Consider the following 19,211-nt stretch of genomic DNA (forward strand, 5'->3'; position numbering starts at 1 on the left):
CAGCTGCAGGACCTGCTGAAATCTGTGCTGTGGGAGCCCTGTCTCTGAGGGGTCACTGCAGTGACTCGGAAACCTGTCTCCCTGCTCCTGATTCCAGGAGCACTGCTTGAGCCGCCACCTTCATGACCCAGCATGACCCGGACTCCAGAACCAGGACCAAGAGTCCCCCTGGCAGTGGGGAAGCGGCGGACCCTGGGGGCTGGCACCCACCGTGGCCCCTCCCCAGCCCACTGTGGCACGGAGGGGCTGCTCCCGGGGAATGGCCCCTTCCTAGAGGCAGCCCTGGCCTGGCTTCCAGAAGGGCTCTGGGAACAGGCGGCCCCGAGTAGCTGACCACACCTGACCAGGCCAGTCTTTGGGAAGCCGCCCTCTCACCCTGTGCACTGCAGGGACACTGGGTGGAGGGGGCCGCACAGCGGCCGTTCATGCAGGGGGAGGGGCCTTGCCTTGTGACTCAGGGGGAAGCGGCTGCTTTCAGCTGCCTTTGCCTCAGGAGGCGGCTTTGAAACCCTCCTGAGGTTTGTGGCCCTGAAGTTCCTTCCTGAGACCCCGCAGGGACTGAGCCCTTGGCCCAAGGGCACCGGGGAGGGCAGAACCTCAAGACAGGGGCCCAGGACGCAGGACAGAGTGTGTGGGGCAGGTGTGCAGGCTGTGCCCAAGGGGTCTCGGGGTCAAAGGGGCTCTCGGAAATGATATCATCTCACAGTTCGTGAGCAGGTGCTCAGATCTGGATGAGCTGTTTTCTGGAGGAGGCAGGAAAGTGACGTCATTTTGTGGCTTCAGATTGACCGCAGCCTGACAGAGAGGAAGTGGTGCCAGAAGTGAAGCTGCTGACTTCCCAGCCACGGCCTCCATGGCCCACGTGTGGCAGCGGGAATCACAGCTGCATTATGACACCAGAGGGAAAGCAGCTCAGGCTGCAGTTTAAGGCGACTCCACGGAGTGCCCTGGCTTAGTTGTTGGACAGCACCGGGTCAGATGGATGCCCTGGAGGAGTCAGCAGGGACCCCCGGCAGGGGCAGTGAGTGGCCTGGGCTGTGAAGAGCAGGCACCTCCAGTGTCCTCTGGCAGAGGCCCAGCACCCGGGGCCTTGCTCCTCACATGAAGGCCGAGGCCACCCTGCCCTTTGGAGTTTGTCTCTGAGCAAGGGACAGTGTGGGGATGACCAGCAAATGGCGTTCGGTCCACAAGGGGGCCCTGGTCCAGCTGGGTCTACTGAGCGCTGGCCTGCCCCTTGCCACCCAGCTCTGCCCATATGTGGCTGTCACTCCTGGGCTTCCTGGAAACGTCATTTGAGGCAGCTCAGGTTTTCCAAATCCAGTGGAAGTCACGTTGTTTGCTGCTGGAGACTGGCTGGGACTGTGCTTCCAGTGTGGGAAGGTTTAGGAGGCAGTCAGCAGCCCTCTCCCATGGCCACTGTGCCCGAGGCAGGTGCCTGGGGTGAGAAGGATTCTTCCGGATGTGGCCGTGCACTACCCAGCAGGCCTAGAGTGAACGTCTGTGTGGAGCCAGGGCTCCCATCCAGCATCCCTTAAGGGTCCTGATGGCTGGAGCTGGGGGAGGCAGGTATGGCAAGGGGCTTCCTGCACGCAAGAAAACCAGAGACCCCTGGTCAAAGAGTCAGGTGTGCACCTGCAGAGCCAGGCGTGGGCCCACAGAGCCTGTCAAGCCTGGTTTACACCACAGAGCCAGGTATGCGCTGAGAACCAGGTGTGCACGGAGAGCCAGGTGTGCATTGAGGAGTCAGGTGTGCACTGAGAAACACGTATCCAGAGAGAACCAGGTGTGCACTGCAGAACCGCGTGTGCACTGAGAGCCAGGTGTGCAAGGAGAGCCAGGTGTGCATTGAAGAGTCAGGTGTGCACTGAGAGGTGTGCACTGAGAACCAGGTATCCAGAGAGAACTAGGTGTGCACTGCAGAACCTCGTTAGAACTGAGAGCCAAGTGTGCAAGGAGTCAGGTGTGCAAGAAGAGCCAGGTGTCTGTTGAGAACCAGGTGTGTGCAGAGAGCCAGGTGTGCACTGCGTATCTAAGTGCTCGTGTGGACTCTCGGGCTGGGAATGTGCTGCCCAGGACCCTGGCTCTCTGGCTGTCTTCTGTGCATTTGGGGATGCCAGAAGGGGCTTGGCTCTGGCTGGAGGGCAGCCAGCAGACTTGCCAGCCAGCACCCCCAGGTGATAAGAGCTGGTGCCCATAGGTACTCAGTAAATGTCTACATTTTGGGGAGGGCTGGAGAAAACGAAGGCCACGCCCTCTCTGCAAGGCTCGGCACAGGCCCTCTGTTTCCCAGTCCTTCGGCCACAGGGTGTCCAGGCAACGAGGGCACCAGGTCGCCTGCATCCTGTCTCCTGCGGAAAGGACAGCGCCTGCTCCTTGTCCTCCAGTAGCTGCTGGACCCTGGGGTCTGGCTGCTCTGGCGCCTGGTGGCTGGGTCTCCACTACAAGGCAGACACCAGCCTTGAATCCAACTGTCGAGGAAATGGGGTGGCCGATGGAGGCTGGGGAGACCGGGAGAGAGGGAGGTATGGGCGGTTGGAGGGCTTGAGAGACAGGGACCCACCCCTGCAAGTACAGTGGCCTGTCCCCTCCGGAACGCTCTCATTCTTCGTGCTGAAGGGAGCTGGAGGCTTGGCAGGCCTGCAAGACGAATGGGCGCTATCAGCTCAGGGCTCTCGTCGGAGGAACCACCCGGAGGCAGCACCCATGGGGGTAGGGGCTTGGCCACAGGCTGGGGGGACGTCGATGGCCAATGTCAGGCCTCCTCGGTGCAGCACTGGATGCGTCTAACAGCCTCCGACCCGTGGGCGCCCCCTCAGACGTGCTGCCCAGGTGCCTAGAGCAGAAGCCGCCTCCTCAGAGGCCAGCGCGCCAGCCTGGCACCAGGGGACGCTCCCAGGGGTGCCCACAGGGAACGTGCGCATCGGGCTGGGTACTGCGGCGCGTGTGGGCTGCGAGCCCTGCCCTGTGGTCGGTCACTGGAGTCCCGGATCCTACAGATCCGAAAGGCTGAGTCGGATGCAGCAAAGGCGAAGCGGGGTTCGCAGCCCCAGACTCTGGGGGGGTCAGCGAGCAGTCGGGAGGGCGCCGGGGGCCATTCGCCGATTCTCCTGGGCCGAGGGCGCAGGCCCAGGTCGCGGGGGCCCCTCGGACTCCACGACTTCGCGGACGCGCGCCCACCGTCGCCGCTGAGGTCCCGGGCCAGGCGGCGCGTGGGTGGCTGAGCGGGAGCGCGTTCAGCTAGGCGTGGAGGCCGCGCGCGGCTGGGGGTGAGCCCAGCATGGCGGGAGACGTGCGGGGACGCGGCCCGGACTAGGGGATGCGGCCGGAAGAGGCGCGGTCGTTGCCGGGAGACGAGACGGAATGGGCGGGGCGCGGTCGTTGCCGGGAGACGAGACGGAATGGGCGGGGCGCGGCCGTTCCCCGGAGACGGGGCGGGGGCGGGGCGGGGGCGGGGGCGGCGGCGGCGCGGGCTCCTCCGCTCTTCGTAGCGAAGTCGCGTCGGGCGCGGGTTCCTGGATCGGATCCTCTGCCAGCGGGAGGGGCGGGACTGCTTAGTTCCGCTGGGGAGGGCCTGAGAAATCCAGGGAGAACATTTTACAAGCGCCGACCCTTGTATCTCGTGAACTGAAGCCCACCACCCTTACCCGCTGATCCAACAAGCATCTACAGAACTCGGTCAATAATTTATTAGTAAAATATATATATTTCTCATTATTAAAGAATAAAAGCTTTCAGCCCTGCTGAACACACATCTGCGGTCTCAAGAAAACCAGACAAGACAGCTGACTTTCCCAAGCAGCCCTTTCCCTAAAGGCGCTTCCTAAGCTTACACACACACAAAGCTGGGGCTGTCCCTCTTGAATCCCATGGGAAACAGGCCCCAAGATCAGGGGGCTTGGAGTCGGGAGCTTGGGGTGCAGTCCACTCCCTGACACCCTCTCGAAGAGCACCCAGGGGAGCGTGGTCCTGGGATGGAGTCTTTCTGGGGATACCCCACATCTGCGCTGCCTGGAACTGGGTACCTGCGGCAGCCGCTCAGCAGGCCCCAGAGCTGGGGCAGGTGTGGCCGGAAGGGGCTGTGTATGTGGCCTCCTGAACACAGGGGGACACCAGTGGCCACCTGGAGACACATACACACGCATGCACCCACAGGCACACAGCTCATCCCAGCCTGGTGCCTGCAGACAGCTGGGGCTACGCGCGGCCACCGCAGGGAGAAGGGAGTGGCTGAGGGCCTGGACAGCAGGAGCCTCTCAGGTGGATGCATTCCTGAGGTCAGAACAGCAGCTGAGCCTGCAAAGTCAGGGTCCGGAGCCGAGCGGCGCTAGCTGGACCCTGGAATGCTGGAAGGCATGGCTTTTCCGCTGCAACTTCTCCAAATTTCCACACAGGCACAGCTGCCTCCCTAGGGTGCTGTGGGAGCTCTGGCCCCTTGCTTCCTCTGGATGGGGGGCTTCAGGGCAACCTTTGGGCCAACAGCACTCTGGAAGGAGGAAAAGATAAATGGTGTTGAAAAACTACCTGCTATAAAAGGCATATAAAGGGTACAACTAAATTTTACTTCCTTTAACATTTCTTAAAATGTGGATTATTGGTTCATCCACATGGCCCATCCACACGATGGCAAGTGTGGCAGCCGCAGTAGATACGGCGCACGGAGGAACAGATGTCCTTCCCTGCGGTCGCTGGGGAAAGTCAGGCGCCGTGACAGCCGGGGTCAGCGTCTGCTGAGAAGCCCCCTGATTGCAGCACAGATGTCACAGTACACCCACCGCCGATGCCCTTCCCTTTTCCTTCAGACAGTCACCAAGTTTATCCACAGATAATTAGGAGAAAACCCCACTGCTCCAGAGCAGTGCCACCATCAGCCCTGTGGGGAGGCCATGCCATCCGTCACGCAGTGGACTCCGCCTGGTGTGTGCTGGGGCCTCACCTCAGCTGGACCAGGCTTGGTCGCACGAGCCCCGGGTTTGACTGGGGGTGCTGGGGGCGCGAATGTCGGCTTGATGACCTGGGAGGGAAACAGACACAGCTGACATGGGTGCCCCAGGCAGTCCTGGCCCTAACCTGGACATCACCTTCCCTGGATCCAGAATGAAGCTCCCCACAGGCCTCGCTCTGCCCCCCAGGGGCCTGCAGGCTCCACCCCCACTGAGCTGGTTACCGAAAAACCCTCCAGGCTGCCGCCGCCCACAGAATAAAGCCTGTCAGTGGCCGAACGCCATCCTGGGCCCATCTGCCCAGTCCAGCTCCGGCCACACCTTCCACATCCCCTACCCAACCCCCAGATTATCCTTGAAGAACTTCTTTTTTTTTTTTTTCTTTTTGAGTCAGGATCTCCCTGTGTCACCCAGGCTGGAGTACAGAGGCATGATTTTGGCTTACTGCAGCCTCTCTTCCTGGGTTCAAGCAATCCTCCTGCCTCAGCCTCCTGAGTAGCTGGGACTGCAGGCACAAGCCACCACATCCAGCTAATTTTTTATTTTTTGTAGAGATGGGGTCTCCCTATGTTGCCCAGGCTGGTCTTGAACTCCTGGGCTCAAGTGATCCTCCCGCCCCAGCCTCCCAAGTGCTGGGATTACAGGCGTGAGCCAATGGGCCTGGCCTGAAGAGCTCTTAAATTGGCAGAATGTGGGGTTTTGGAAGCTCAAAGGCCAATAATTAACTACTAAAACACGTGTTTCTTTGCATGTCAGCTTTCCCAGGGTAGGGAGGCTGGAAGTCCACCACACAGAGCTGTGGAGCTCACTCCTGGCTGCGTCGCACGGAGCCTGAGTGGGCTGAGCATTTGCAATTTTCAGCAGTTTCCAAAGGACCCCACTGAGCAGCCAGGGGAGGCCGGCGCGAAGAGTGACTTCCCTCCTGCATAGTTCTGCTGCAGCCTCTGCCCCATCTTCCTCCACGCCTGGTGACCATCACTTCCTTGGCCAGAATTTCTCTGCCCCCTCCAGGCCCCCGTTTTGCCTGTCCAGACCCCTTCTAGGACTATTTCTGCAACTCACATATAAGTCCGAAGTTAGTTCAAATAAAAAGTTAAAAAGGAAAGAGAGAAATAGAAAAATCACTATTAGGGCTGGGCACGGTGGCTCACGTCTGTAACCCCAGCACTCTGGGAGGCCAAGGCAGGCAGATCACGAGGTCAGGAGATCAAGACCATCTTGGCTAACACAGTGAAACCCCGTCTCTACTAAAAAAAAAAAAAATATATATATATATATAAATTTAGCTGGGCATGGCGGCAGGCGCCTGTAGTCTCAGCTACATTGGGAGGCTGAGGCAGGAGAATGGCGTGAACCTGAGAGACGGAGCTTGCAGTGAGCTGAGATTGTACCACTGCACTCCAGCCTGGGCGACAGAGCGACACTCCGTCTCAAAAAAAAAAAAAAAAAGAAAATCACTATTATGCAAACAGCACAGAACAACTGTTGCAGCCAATGTTCACCAATGGATGTTCACCAATGGATGCCAATGTTCACCAATGGATGCCAATGTTCACCAATGGATGTTCACCAATGGATGTTCACCAATGGATGCCAAAACTAGTGGGTCCAAATTTAAGGTTCAAAGAGTCTCAAGGTATCTCCCCGAGGCATCTGCTAACTATAAAAAGAAGACAGGGGATTTCTAAGGAAAAATCTGTGGACGCTGCTCCAACCCGGCGCCCTGTCAACATCACCCGTGACCAAAGCTGCACGTGGGGCCAGGCCTGGGCTGTGTCCTGGGAAGGGTGTGTCCAGTGCTGCCCCTGCCAACAGTGCATGGCCCTCATCCACACGAGGAAAGAACGGGACAAACCGAAGCTGAGGGACCCTGAAAACACTGCTGGCCACACTTCCAAAGTGCAAGTGCACAGACCCCAATCCCATCAGGAAGGCCTGAACACCCTCAGACGGCTTGGCTGCCCAATCACCACAGCTTACCTGCTTTGGTGCCTGCTGGGCATAGACAGGAACTGGGAAGGGTGGCCTGGACACAGTGGCCGGAGGCTGGAGAAGATAGGGCCGAGAGCCTGGGTCAGAGCTGGGACCCCACCCCCTGCCCCTCCAGCACCCCCAGCTCCCGGATCCGAGGTTCCTGCCTCTTGTGTGTGCTGGAGGGGTCTGTGCGGCCCCACCCCAGTCCTCCCCTCAGCGGCGTGACCCCGAGCTGCAGGCCGGAGAGCATCTGCCTCTCGACACTCCTCAGACGGGCTCTGCTGAGTCCCGGAAGCTTCCCTGGCCTCTGAGCCCCAAGTTTAAGTTCAAGCTCAGATTCTGTCATGGCTCAAAGGGGTCCAGGAAGCACCCACTCCCAAAGCCTCAGTGTTGCCAGCAGGATGACCACAGCAGCTGCTCGGGGCCTCGGGGCCACTGCCAGCCCACGTGTGAAGTTAATGAAAGGGCTCTGCTGGCCTCGGGCTGCACTTGGGGTCACAGGACGGGGCCTGGACACTGCTTTCAGCCTCACGAACCCGCCAGGGGTGGTGCTTACAGCAGGGGGTGGCCTCTTCAGAGCCACCGAGGAGGCCGGGTGTCTGGTGGGCTGGCCTGTGTGGGTGGTGGGGACCTGCTCTTGGGGGCCCCTGGTTGGGGCCGGAGCCCCCTGCTTGGCCGGCATGTGGCTGGCAGCCTGGTGAAACAGGGGGTTGGAGAGCCCCGTGGTGGTCTTGGGAGTCGTGTTCCTGGGGAGGAAGCACAGGGGACGCGGTCAGTGTCCGGCCACAGGGCCCCAGCACCACACCCCGTCTGTCCCTCCCAGCTCCAGCCGACCCCTGAGAGGCTGCAGGGTGAGAGGTCGCAGCCATGAGAGACAGGCAGGCCCAGGAGACGCGGCGGACCCTGAAGAGGCAGGGACACCCCTCCATGTCCTGGGGGCCCCAGTCAGGTGGGCGGGAGATGCTTGCAGGCTGTGGGGCCAGTGTGTCCTGCGCCGTGGGGGTCTCCCGCTGCGTGGGGCTCAGCCGGGAACTGGTGGGTGCTCGTGGGGCTGGGCCAGGGTGTGGGGGCCCCACCGGGCCTCTTTGAATTTGCTCCAAGCCCAACCTGCCACCAAAACCATCCCCTGCCCTAGCCTCGGGGGATGGCAGAGTCCAGAGCAGCACCGGCCCAGTGGAGTCAGGAAGGCCCTTCAAACTCAGCTCAGGCTGGGGGGCGTCACGACGTCGGGGCATGGAGGAGCCTGGGTGTCCGTGCCGCCCACCGTGGGCCCGTGCTGGGTGCCCTTCCTCCAGCAGCAGGGACATTTCCTTGCAGCCGAGCACGGGAACCACTTACTACCCTCCGTCACAGCCCCCGCCACCCTCCGTCACGGCCCCTGCCACCCTCACCTGCTCGGGATGCGGCTCCGGGCTTTGCGGTAGACGATGATGCCTGCCAGGGTGACCACAACTGCCAGGAGCACCAGAACCACCACCACGATGACCGGGAGGCTCCCGGATGCTGTGGGACACACGGCCCCACTTCAGGCCACGACCTCAGGCAGGGGCCGGGGAGGTTCCCAGAGACACAGCCTTTCTCAGCACCCATAGGCCGTGCCCTGTGGACCCCTCAGGGAGGACCCAGTACCTTACACCGGGACTCCCAGCTCTCCAGTGACGGGTTGGAGAGCTTGGCGGGGTGGCCCTGGGCCACAGTGCTGTGGGCACAGCTGTGCCTTTGAGGCCTGATGCTCTGGACAGCCATGTGCTCAGTGGCCGCCAGGGAGGAAATGCTGGGTGGCCTCAGGGCCGTGGGCTGAGGAGGGGCTGGAAGACACAGGCTGAGGACACTGGAGTCTCAGCTCACCGCCGTGCCCTGCCCTCAGCCACTGCCCCCACTCTGGGACAGGGCTCTCCCCTCCTCACATCAGCCTGGGGGCAGACAGGCTCTGCCTATACCTGTGCGTCGATGCCTGTGGTAGCAAACCGGCACTGTGAACGCCACCAGCTTCCCGGGCCCGCAGCGTCTGCCTGGGCTCCATTCGGGCCCTCTGAGCTCGGACCCCAGCCCTACCCACGCTGGTCAGAGAAGCCTACCTGCGTGCACCTCAGTCAGCAGCTTCGCGCAGTAGGGCGGGGCCCAGCCCGCGTGGCAGTGGCACTCCTGCTTGTGGTTGCACACCTGTGGGGACGGCTGGGCTCAGGGTCAATCCCGGCGTGGACCCCAAGGGGCCGTGGGGGCTGCGCCTCCAGCATGAGGGCCCCGGGCCAGCCTCACCCCTGAGGGCCCCCTGGGTACCCGCCTGCGTGCGCCAACAGCGAGGCCTCTCCAAGTAGCCCCTGCCCACTGCCGGGCGACCACGCAGGTTCCATCCGCGGAGGCCACCCAGGCCGGGCCTCAGCCCTGAGATGGGCTCCACTGAGACCTCCATGGATAGGACACGCTGGGCTCCCCCAGCCTCAGGCTCCCTCAGAGTGGCAGCCTCTGTGCAGAGGCACTGTCCCGAGAGGCCACACATACCCCGTGGTTGTGGCACTGTCCCGAGAGGCCACACATACCCCGTGGTTGTGGCACTGTACCGAGAGGCCACACATACCCCGTGGTTGTGGCACTGTACCGAGAGGCCACACATACCCCATGGTTGTGGCACTGGGCGGAGCAGTTTCTGGATCTGTAAACGTGTAAGTCCTGGCAACGTCCCTTCCAGCAAACCTGGGGGTAGGAGGCGTCTTTCAGACGTCCGCTCCGGACCCCCGCCAGTGTCCCTTGAAACCGCGGGGTAAGATGGGGGTGGGCTGTGGTCATCACGTCCGGGGCGGCTGTGCTTCAGCCCATCTGCCGGCTGCCTACCCCTGGAGCCCCTAGGAAATGGCCCTCCTGGGGCACGTGGCAGCCGGCGATGGCCATCAGATGAACTGAGAACCATGTCTCCCCCCATCCCCCATCAGTCTCTACTAGAAGTGTGGGCAGGACTCTGTTCCCACAGCCTCAAGCAACTGCCAAGCCAGAAACGCATCTGCAGGTGGGGCACACGCCCGGGATGCCTGGGGGGTGGCGCGGCCTCTGAGCCAGGGACTTACCTTCTCTGGGCCACACCGGGTGCCCTCGGGCACTAGCTCATAGGCAGTGCCATCCTCTGTGGTGAGCGCGTGGCACACATGGTTCAGGATGCAGCTGGTGCGCCCCGGGGGATGCTGCCCGCCCTTGCACTGCAGAACGCCACACAGGTCAGCCCTGTGGACAGAGGCAGGTCATGGGCCGGCTTGCCCAGGCCCATGCTGGGGGGCCCAGGAACCACAGCAGGCTGAGGCCACACTGACCCACCTCTCTCCCACAACACAGTGTGCTTGAGCCTGGGTCCACGGGCCCAGGGCAGACCCTCATGGGAACAGGACTCCTTTGTGGAGGACCTTCTGGTGCTGACCCTGCTGTGGGAACATCACGTGTCCTGGGCCCGGGGGAATCTGGTCTCAGAAGCTCACCTGTACCAGCTGGTCTTGCAGCCTGGCAGGATGTCATAGGAGAAGCAGGACTCCTCAGCAGCCCGCCCACCTGCGGGACCAGGAGTGGGTCAGCCCTGGCAAAGCCTGCAGCCACCCTGCCAGGTCAGCTCTGTGCCTACTTCACCTGGCCCCCAGAAGGTCTGGCACTGCTGGGTCAGTGTGGGGCAGGTCCCGTTGTAGCAGTAGCCCCCGAAGCAGGGCGTGCCGTTCTCCTGGAAGGCGTCTTCTGGGCACTCAGGGTGCCGGCCGTCACAGAACTCCTCGAGGTCACATGTGTCCTTCTTGGGACGGCACGGCTCACCAGCTGGCTTCACCTGGCCCAGCAGAGAACAGCTCACTCTGGGGACAGGCCCATGCAAGCTGCCTGGTCCCTGGCGCCCCAGGGTCCCTTCCCACCTGCCAGCCATGGGCTCTGGGGGTCCCCGGTGGGAGGCTGCACTCACCCTGCACTCGTGGCAGCAGGTACCGTGCGCACACTGGGCCCCCTCAGTCAGCTGGCAGGTGGTGGAGTTGCAGCAGTGGTTCCGGCAGTCCTGGGGCGACGGCAAAGGCCTTGGCAGGCTGCACTGGGGCTGGGACAGGCTCCAGGGCGGACCGGCCGCCTCCCCTGACCACTGGGGTGCCCTGCAGCCACTCCCTCCCTGTGACCACTTTGGACACCAATGGAGCCCCAAGTTCCACGTTTGTGCAGTGGTCGCCCTGACCTGAAGGGACAGAGGTCGTGGCACCCCCTGCTGATGGGAGCAGGTGCGGGGTGTGGACGCACCTCGGGGGGGCCGCAGTCGCACTGCTCCCCACGCTCTACAAACAGGTTCCCGCACACGGGGCCGCCCACCAGGTGGCTGAGGTCAGGGGCGTTGGCGAGGCAGGCCGACTGTGGCTGCTCCAAAAAGCCCTCCAGGTAGGCCCGGCTGCAGTCACTGAACATCCTGGGGAATGTGGAGCTGGTGGGGAGCGACCCGTCAGGGAGGCGGCCGGGCCCCTTCCCCACCCACCTTGCACCTCCAGCATACCCTGGCTCCGCAGGGCCCGGCCGCCTCACCCAATGCTGCCCGCCATGATGCAGCGGCCGGCCTCGGAGGGTTCCCGGCAGCGGCAGCCCTGGACGTTCTCGTCGTGGTCCATGCCCAGGTTGTGGCCCATCTCGTGGGCCATGGTGCAGGCCACGCCCACGGGGTTCTTGCTGTGGTCCTGCGGGAGGGTCTGTGCTCTCAGGAAGCATGTGGCCAACTCCCCACACCTGCCACCCTCACCCCACCGGGGCCCAGGACTTGGCACAGCTTCCGGCCAACACCACCTTAAAACATAAAATCAGGCATTAAACCTGGCCTGAGGGAAGGTGGCTCCGGAGACCTGAACCGAGGCTTCCCCTCCCCTAGCCAGCTCTGGCCTCGGCCTGGCAAACCTGGGCAAGAGCCGCTCACCTGGTTCACAGCCCCTGAGCTGTGGGAGCACATGGCAGAGACCCTGGCAAGCCCCACGGTGGTCCCAGTGAAGTCGACGCCCCTGGAAGTGGGAGTGACACAGATGCCCTGAACATGGCTCCCTCCCCACTTCCCTCCCACCCCAGCCCTGTCCACCCTCCCACCCCAGCCCTGTCCACCCTCCCTCCCCAGCCCTCCTCACCCTGCCCACTCCGCCAACTCACGTGATGAGCTGCACGTTGTCCTGCAGGTGCCGCTGTGTCAGCCGCCGCGCCTGCCAGGCCAGGAGGTTCTCCAGTGTGACATTGGGGTCGGGGCTGACGTGGAACCTGTCCTGACGATTCCAAATCTCCAGGCCCACCAGGACCACACGGAAGTTGAGTTTCTGATATAGCTGGAGAGATGGTGGAGTCCTGGGGGTCAGGCGGGGTGGCGGAAGGTGCAGCAGGGAGGGTGGGGGCGGAGGCTGCACCTGTCCCGCTGCGAGGTGGGGCCAGGCACAGGCGAGGGGCAGAGGCAGAGCAGGTGGAACGAATCCCGTGGCAACGCTCCCCCACCTCCCGCCAGGGGCTCCGGCACCTCCGCAGCCAGGACCTCTGCAGCCAGGACCTCTGCAGCCGGCACCTCTGCAGCCGGCACCTCTGCAGCCAGGACCTCTGCAGCCGGCACCTCTGCAGCCGGCACGTCTGCAGCCAGGACCGCTGCAGCCAGGACTGCTGCCCACCTTGTCCACGTGGTTCACCACCTCCAGCACCCGATGGCGCACGGCTGCTTCGCTCCCCAGCATCTGGAACTGGGGACACGAGACCCTCAGGCTGGAGCGCACACACTCCCCATCCACCCTCCGCCGGCCGCTCTCCCACCTTCCCCGCCCCCAGCGCACCTCTGCATTGTCCGCGACCACATACAGCTCCACATAGCGTGTCCCTCGGGACGGCAGAGAGCCCTTGGGAACAGCCACAAGAAGCCAGTCAGCCTTCCCAGCCCCAGGGCCTGGACCCTCCCTCAGGGACCCGGGGCCACTGTCCAGCCCCTGCCCAGTGCTGGGGGAGTGTGGCCAGGCCTGCTCCAGGCTGCAGACGGTGGGCAGCACCCAGTGCATGGGGAGCCACGGAGACCCACAGGTCAGGCAAGCGGACACCGGCAGGACCAGCCAAACACGGCAGACGACAGTGCTCACCCCCGGCTGAGGCCTGAAGACGGCTGCCGTCCGGGGCCCCAGGAGGCTGCCCAGGCTGTCGTCACTGACCCCGCAGGTCCCCGCTGTCTGCAGGAGGTGCTCGGCCTGGTACACGGCGTGCCGCCCACCCTCTCCACCTTCATCCAGGGGCTCGATCAGGTGCAGGTCTGAGCCCACCTGGAAGAAACCCCTGAGGGGAGCGGGAGCCGGGTGTGCCGTGGGCTTCAGAGTGGCCTGGTCCTGCCCCGAAGGACCAGAGGCTCTAGTTTGTTGCCCACAGCTCCCCCTACCCTGCCACCCGTAGCCCCCGACAGGTGACTTCGGGCCCCAGGGTACAGGAGGGTGAGCTCTTGGGCTTGGCAGGGTGCCCTGAGCAGACCCCTCTGTGCGACAGCAAAGGCCTGAGTGCGAGAAGGAGGCACCCTCCCCGCCTCCCTTCCCCGCCCCCTACCCCAGGCTTAGGCCTTCCTCTCCACCCGCGGGAGCCCTGGTGTTCGTCCGCTGCACCCACCTGAGGCCGGCACAGGTGCTGAGGCTGGCAGCTGAGTCCGGGTGCCCCTCCACATGGCCCTGGTAGAAGCAGTGGTCCTGCGGGGGAAGCAGGAGAGGGGTCCACAGGTTGTGCCCCCACAGGCTTGGGGAGGGCCGCCCAACCCCTCTCTGCCCGCCCAGCTGCTTCAACCGACCCACACCTGCCTACGCAGCTGCTCCGTCACCTCGGACCCATTGGCAGCCGTGTATGTCTCCCTGTAGCCGGAGCCCAGCAGGTCCCTGAAAAAGAAGTGCTGTGGCTGCCTCGGGCCCCTCGGTACAGGGGCTGGCCCAGAGGCTGGACGCCGAGGACACCAGTGTGCTGGAGCCAGGCCCATGCAGGGGGGTGACCTGAGACCCACTCACCTGTTCTTCCGAAGGTGCAGAGTGAAGTTCTGCCCTGTGGCCCCAAGGACATAGCTCACCCTCTCTGGGTACAGGCCCTGAGCGAGGAGGGAAGGGTCCCGGGTGAGCAGCCTACCTGGGCTGGGGCCACCTCAATCCTGGGGGCCAGAGAAGCTCAGCTGGTGGGGAAGGGGTGCCGGCCTCCAGCCCCAGGCCAACGCTCCGTCCTTGAGGGTCCACAGCCTCAGGGTGGAAGGTGGGGGTGGGGGTGGGGCTGTGCTGGAGGGGACCGGCAGAGCCCAGCACTTGGGTGGACAGGAAGGACACAGTGCTCCTCGGTCCTCCCAGGCCTCAGTTTCCCCATCTGACCACACATGGGTAACAACAATGCCCCTTCCCCAAGAAAGCACAAGGTGGGGGAGACAGCCTCAGCCAGGCAGCAAAGGAGGTGGGCGGTGGGGATGGCACACACAGGCCCCTCCAGCGGCAGCTGTCTGCCTCCAGGCCCCGTCCCTCCCAGCAGCTGCCGGACCTGGTGGTGCCTGCAGAGCCTCCTCCTCAACTACTGAGTCTTCAGCCCCCGTATGCAGGCTGGGACGCGGCCTGCCGAGCCCCGGGACAGCCTTAGCTGTGCCCCCGGCTGGATGAGAGCCCAGAGCAGTGGGCAGGTCGGTAGTAGGTTCCCTGGATGCTGAAGTAAGGACAGGGCTGGGGCCGGAGCCGCCCTCCCTGGAAACACGCACACGCGTGCATGCAGTGCACACGTGTGCACACCCACCCACTCAGGTTTCAGGAATCACCCTTGGGCAGCCCTGGTGGGGGAGGGGGGCCACTCTCAGTTCCTAGCCCCGGGGAACCCCTGCCAGGTCCCACACACACACAGGAAGGTGTGTCAACTCTGTGGTGAGCCAGCGTCACTTCTCAAAGAGGAATTTGGCTTATCAGCCTTGCCAAGTGAAACTGGGGAGGGGCCCGGGGCCAGCACAACCTACCCCTGCTCCCTTCTGGGGGCGCATAGAGTTCCTGAAGGAACCATGAGGCCCTGAGCCCCCAGGCAGCGCTGGAAGGAGGAATGGAGATGGGCCCCAGGCGACTGGAGCTGAACAGGGTAGCCCCAGATGTCCACCTGGTCTCACCACTTCCCGCAGGCTAAAGCTCCTTTCATAGAAACGGGCTCAGGGGCCAGTCAGGAACCCCCCAGACCAGCTGAGACTCACCACATGCGAGGGCAGAGCTCGGCGGACTCGGGGTCCTGGCAGACGCTGCGGCAGCACCACCTCATACCGCTCCACGCGGGCCCAGGGCCGGCTGTGGGCAATCGCTGTGGGAGGGAGTGTCAGCAGCAAGCGGGCCAGGGGGAAAGGGGTTTCCTTCCCAGAGTCCTGGGCCCTCAGATTCTGCCCCTTCCTGGTCTTGACCCTCCCCTGGGGAAATTGCCAGATAGCTCAGAAACAAAGACTCAAGTGAGGGTTCTGTGCCTAAAAGACCCCAGGGGCCCCCAGGCAGGGCCGGCGGGCCTGTGTCCGGCAGCACCCACACACGGTGCTCTGAGACCCTGCGGGTGCCAGCGGGTGCCAGCGACTCCACAGGCCTCCAGGCTGTCTCAGATGGGAGGAGGACCCCGGTGGCCAACCGTTTCCATCTCCTCCTCCATTCATCTGATCATCTGGTTGTACCTAACTGGGGAGCAGGAAGGGCCTCCCGGAGACTGTTCACCTCCCAAGTACTGGAAACTCCCTGGTTTCCAAGAGCAGAGGGCAGGGACCCAGCATGCAATGGGCAGAGTTTCGGAGACCACCAACCCCAGGACCTTTTTCTCCCGTTAAAAACAATAATGGACGTGTCTCCATGAGGGCATCTCCAACCTGCAGAGGCAGCAGGGGAGGGAGCAGCCGGCCCCCATCTGCCCAGGAACTGCCGGAAAAGAATCCCGGCCTCCAGCCTGAAGCTCCCTCACACACCCCAGCCCAAGTCACTCCAGAAGCAGGGGCGGGATCCAGGGTCAGCAGCCCCGCGTCCTCCCCCAGGCAGGAGACGGGTCCCCTCAGGCCCACACCCTTGCACTCCAGGCCCCAGCTCCTCTGCCCTCCCTTCCCTCCCTGGCCAAATACTGGGGGTGGGCAGCCCCACAGGCGAATCCCAGGAACCCAGGGCGCAGCAGGTGAAGCCGTCCTGCTTGGCCTGGCCCCGATCCCACTAACAAGCTCAGAGGCGGGACTTCCCTCTCACAGTTCACCTTTGAAGGTTCTCTCCGACCTCCCCGGCCTCCCCGGCCCAGGTGTATCCACCCAGAGACCACTGTGCACCCGACGCCTGGCTCCCAGGAACCAGCCCGAAGCGGGGCCAGGGTGCCTGGTGCGAGCAGGCCAGGGGTTCGGGGCCCGCGCCGCCTCCTGCGGGAAGAACCACCCTGCCCCGCGCCGCGCCCGGGACGGCTTCCTGGAGCCACTCACCAGGCAGCGCCATCGCGCACAGCAGCCAGAGCCCGAGGTCGCGCATGGCCGGGTCGGGGCGCGGAGGTGGAGGTGACAGCCGCGCCGGACACGGTCTGGTTTCTGCGCTCCCGGCCCGAGGCTCCTTTCCGCGCGCCCCGCCTCAGCGCCCCGCAGCCAATGGGCCCCTCGGCCGGCGGGAGGGGCGGGGAGGGCGGCACCTGGGGGCGGGGTCCGCGTCCCCCTCCCCCAACAATCCAACATCCTCCCTTGCACAGGTGAGGAAACTGAGGCACAGCCTGTCCCAAGTCCGGCCAGCACCCCGAGAGGCGGCCTGAGAGGCGGACCCGGTGGCTGGAAGGAGGTGGTGCCAGACAGATCCCGGAGGGTAAGGGACTTGTGAGGGCCGCCTGGCGGTTTCAGGAGAGGGGGGCTCCGACTTCCTGGGGAGCAGAAAGCCCCAGGCGGGGGCAAGTCACGGCTTTGTGTGCATCGGGTGAGCCCTGTGGGAAGCTCTGCTCCCCGCAAGCCTGCACCCCTCCACCAGGCTGAGGCCTCACTGGAGTGGGATAGGCGTGGACCCGATGGGCCCCCAGGTGTCCAAGTGCAGAAGGGGAGCCCCAGGTGGGGGTCCCAGCCCAGGTGATGTCAGGTGCAGGGGCCGTCCCCAGCCTAAGATCCCCAGACAGCAGCTGACGCTGGTCGACATGGACCAAAGCCTGCAGCAGCCCACCGTGGTCTGGCTCCAGCTTCTCCAGGCCTGCGGCCAAGCGTGCTTGCCCTTGGTAGCCACATTCCCCGTGGTGGGCTCAGCTTCAGGCCGAGTGCAGGTTCAGGCTGACACCACGGCTCCCCAGACAGTCCACCCCGGACCCCTCCCTGGGACTTTCACAGCCAGGCCTCCCTCCTTGGGTGGGAACAGTGGTAGTGGCAGGAACAGCAGCTCGACCGACCACGGCCGACCACACGGGGCACTGCTTGACCGAACATATTGGGGGAGGGCCTCAGGGCCTCCCTGGGGAGAGGCAGGGCAGGGCCAGCAAGGGGCTGGGAGGGAGTCCTGCCTGGAGAGAGGGCCCCAGGGCAGGGCGAGTCAGGGACCTGCACGGGCCTAGGGCAGAGGACAGAGGTCAAGGGGCAGTGGCAAGAGGCCGGGGCCTTGGACGTTATCCTGAGAAGACAGGGAACCCTGAGGATCTAAGCTGGCCTGAGTGATGCTGTCACATTTTGTCTCGAAGTCATTCTTACCCCAGTGTGAATGGCATGAAAAACAAGCAAGCAGCGGCTGGCACTGGGCTGCAGGTGACTTCTGCTGCCTGGGGGTGTCCCCGCTTGCCTGTGTGGCACAGGACGAGGCCCCCCAGGCTGCCGAGAACGTCATGAGGCTCCCAGGTAGGGCTGGGGATGCTGGCCTGTGCCTGAGCTCATGCAGGCGACCCTGTATTACAGAACGATGCCCAGCCAGCAATCACACTGCCCTTCCCTGACCCCTCGGTGCAAGTCACTCAACAGCAAAAGTGCAAAGGCGGCACGCTGGCCACATCGGAGGCACAGCAAGGCCCCTGCCGATGCTGAGCTCCCAGGGATTTATTCTTAAAAACACAGCTCGGGCCAGAATGGGCTCCTCCCACGCTGAGGAAGTCCCACCCAATCCCACAGAACATAGCTCACTCATCTCCAGCAGGCGCCGGGGGGTCTGGGAGCCTGAACTCCACAGCCCTGGAGGTTTCCCTCCTCTCCTCCTGTCACCACCTGCAAACCCCACTTCTCAAGGCCCAGGGTTTCCCAGAGCCCAGGAGACAAGACCAGGGGTTTCTGGGCCTTGCGGCCAGGCAGGAAAGCTAGCAGGATCCTCTGCTCACGGGCCCAGCATTTGCCCAACACTAAGACTGTGACAACTCGGGTTGCTGATAAATGTGTTTACTCACAGCCCAGACATGCACAGGCTGCAGACGAGAGGAAGCAGTTTGTGGCTCGAGAGTTGGACACCCCCACACCCCCGCTCTGTGGTGTTCTCAGTGAGGCAGCCCCGGGCGAGAGCTGCCCACACCCTTGTTCCCCACAGGAAACTGTTCCAGCTATCGTTCCTCCCAACCTCGCCTCCAGGGCCCTTCCTCGCTGCCCAAGGGGACCGAGGTGCTGAGAGCTAAACGGTGACAACACACACACAAGTCGGCAGGAAGAGGCAGCCTGGCCAGAACGTAGCCACAGCAGACCAACCTGGCCAGGGCAGCCCTAAAGCTCCCAGGGCCCTGTCACACCGGGGATGGCTGTGCTGCCCACTGTAGCCCTGGAGAAGGTGGGAAGACAGAGGGCAGACGATTGCCCAAGGGGGACTGGGTAGGGTGTCAATCTGCTGAGTAACTTCTACATAACAAGGCAGCACCGGATAGGGTGGGGCAGGGGTGCCAGCCAGGAGCAGAGCCTGCCCCGTGGCCACTTTTCAGTGGGTACGTCCCACGGAGGGGGAGGTGTGGGCTCCCAGGTGCCTGAGGGCCCTGTCGTGGCCTCCTGCCCCAGACCAGTTGGAACAGCAGCAGGAGGAGGGGCGTGGAGGTGGGTGAGTCCTCAGGAGAAGGAACGGGGCTGCCTCTGGGGCTGAAGCAAACCCAACGCCTGGTGGGTTTCGGGGGTTCCCTGGCCATTTCCAGAGGCTCTTCCTGGTTCCGACTGACCTCAGGGAGCCCGGCCCCAGCTCACCTGGAAGGATGTGCACACCAGGCCTGGATCTCACCCTGCATGCATCTTTGCTTGCTTCTTGCTTAAACACCATGTATTTCCACTTTGAGGCCAAAAACACCCAAAAAGGTGATAGTGTAATTTTAAAAAGCAAACAGACTAGCAAATCCAGGGAGACACCCACCCTGTCTGGGCAGCTTCTATAAAATGAAACCCAGCGC

The 19,211-nt window shown here is 63.5% G+C and overlaps 1 protein-coding gene across 4 annotated transcripts; it reads right to left on the reverse strand.

The window, feature by feature from the left end:
* Window positions 1–3,666: 3,666 nt before the first annotated feature.
* On the reverse strand, window positions 3,667–19,120 carry ADAM8 (ADAM metallopeptidase domain 8). Of its 4 annotated transcripts, none has more exons than XM_037985319.2 (23): window positions 16,333–19,120; window positions 15,097–15,200; window positions 13,901–13,977; window positions 13,696–13,774; window positions 13,515–13,591; window positions 13,004–13,193; window positions 12,707–12,769; window positions 12,548–12,616; window positions 12,048–12,217; window positions 11,824–11,905; window positions 11,442–11,590; window positions 11,166–11,343; window positions 10,843–10,932; window positions 10,524–10,713; window positions 10,379–10,448; window positions 9,977–10,130; window positions 9,531–9,608; window positions 8,993–9,077; window positions 8,306–8,417; window positions 7,471–7,660; window positions 6,921–6,986; window positions 4,934–5,011; window positions 3,667–4,483 (listed from the first exon to the last, which is right to left on the reverse strand). In XM_037985319.2, exons 1-23 carry the CDS (start codon window positions 16,376–16,378, stop codon window positions 4,406–4,408), a joined length of 2,475 nt encoding a protein of 824 aa, XP_037841247.2. In that variant the 5' UTR covers window positions 16,379–19,120; the 3' UTR covers window positions 3,667–4,405. The 4 variants fall into 4 exon arrangements, with proteins under 4 accessions (XP_037841247.2, XP_072875597.1, XP_037841246.2 ...); XM_073019496.1 differs by having other exon boundaries at window positions 11,442–11,602; XM_037985318.2 differs by having other exon boundaries at window positions 12,048–12,616.
* Between the last annotated feature and the right edge of the window lie 91 nt (window positions 19,121–19,211).

This window comes from Chlorocebus sabaeus, chromosome 9 (genome assembly GCF_047675955.1).
Source record: "Chlorocebus sabaeus isolate Y175 chromosome 9, mChlSab1.0.hap1, whole genome shotgun sequence".
Classification (NCBI taxonomy): Eukaryota; Metazoa; Chordata; class Mammalia; order Primates; family Cercopithecidae; genus Chlorocebus; species Chlorocebus sabaeus.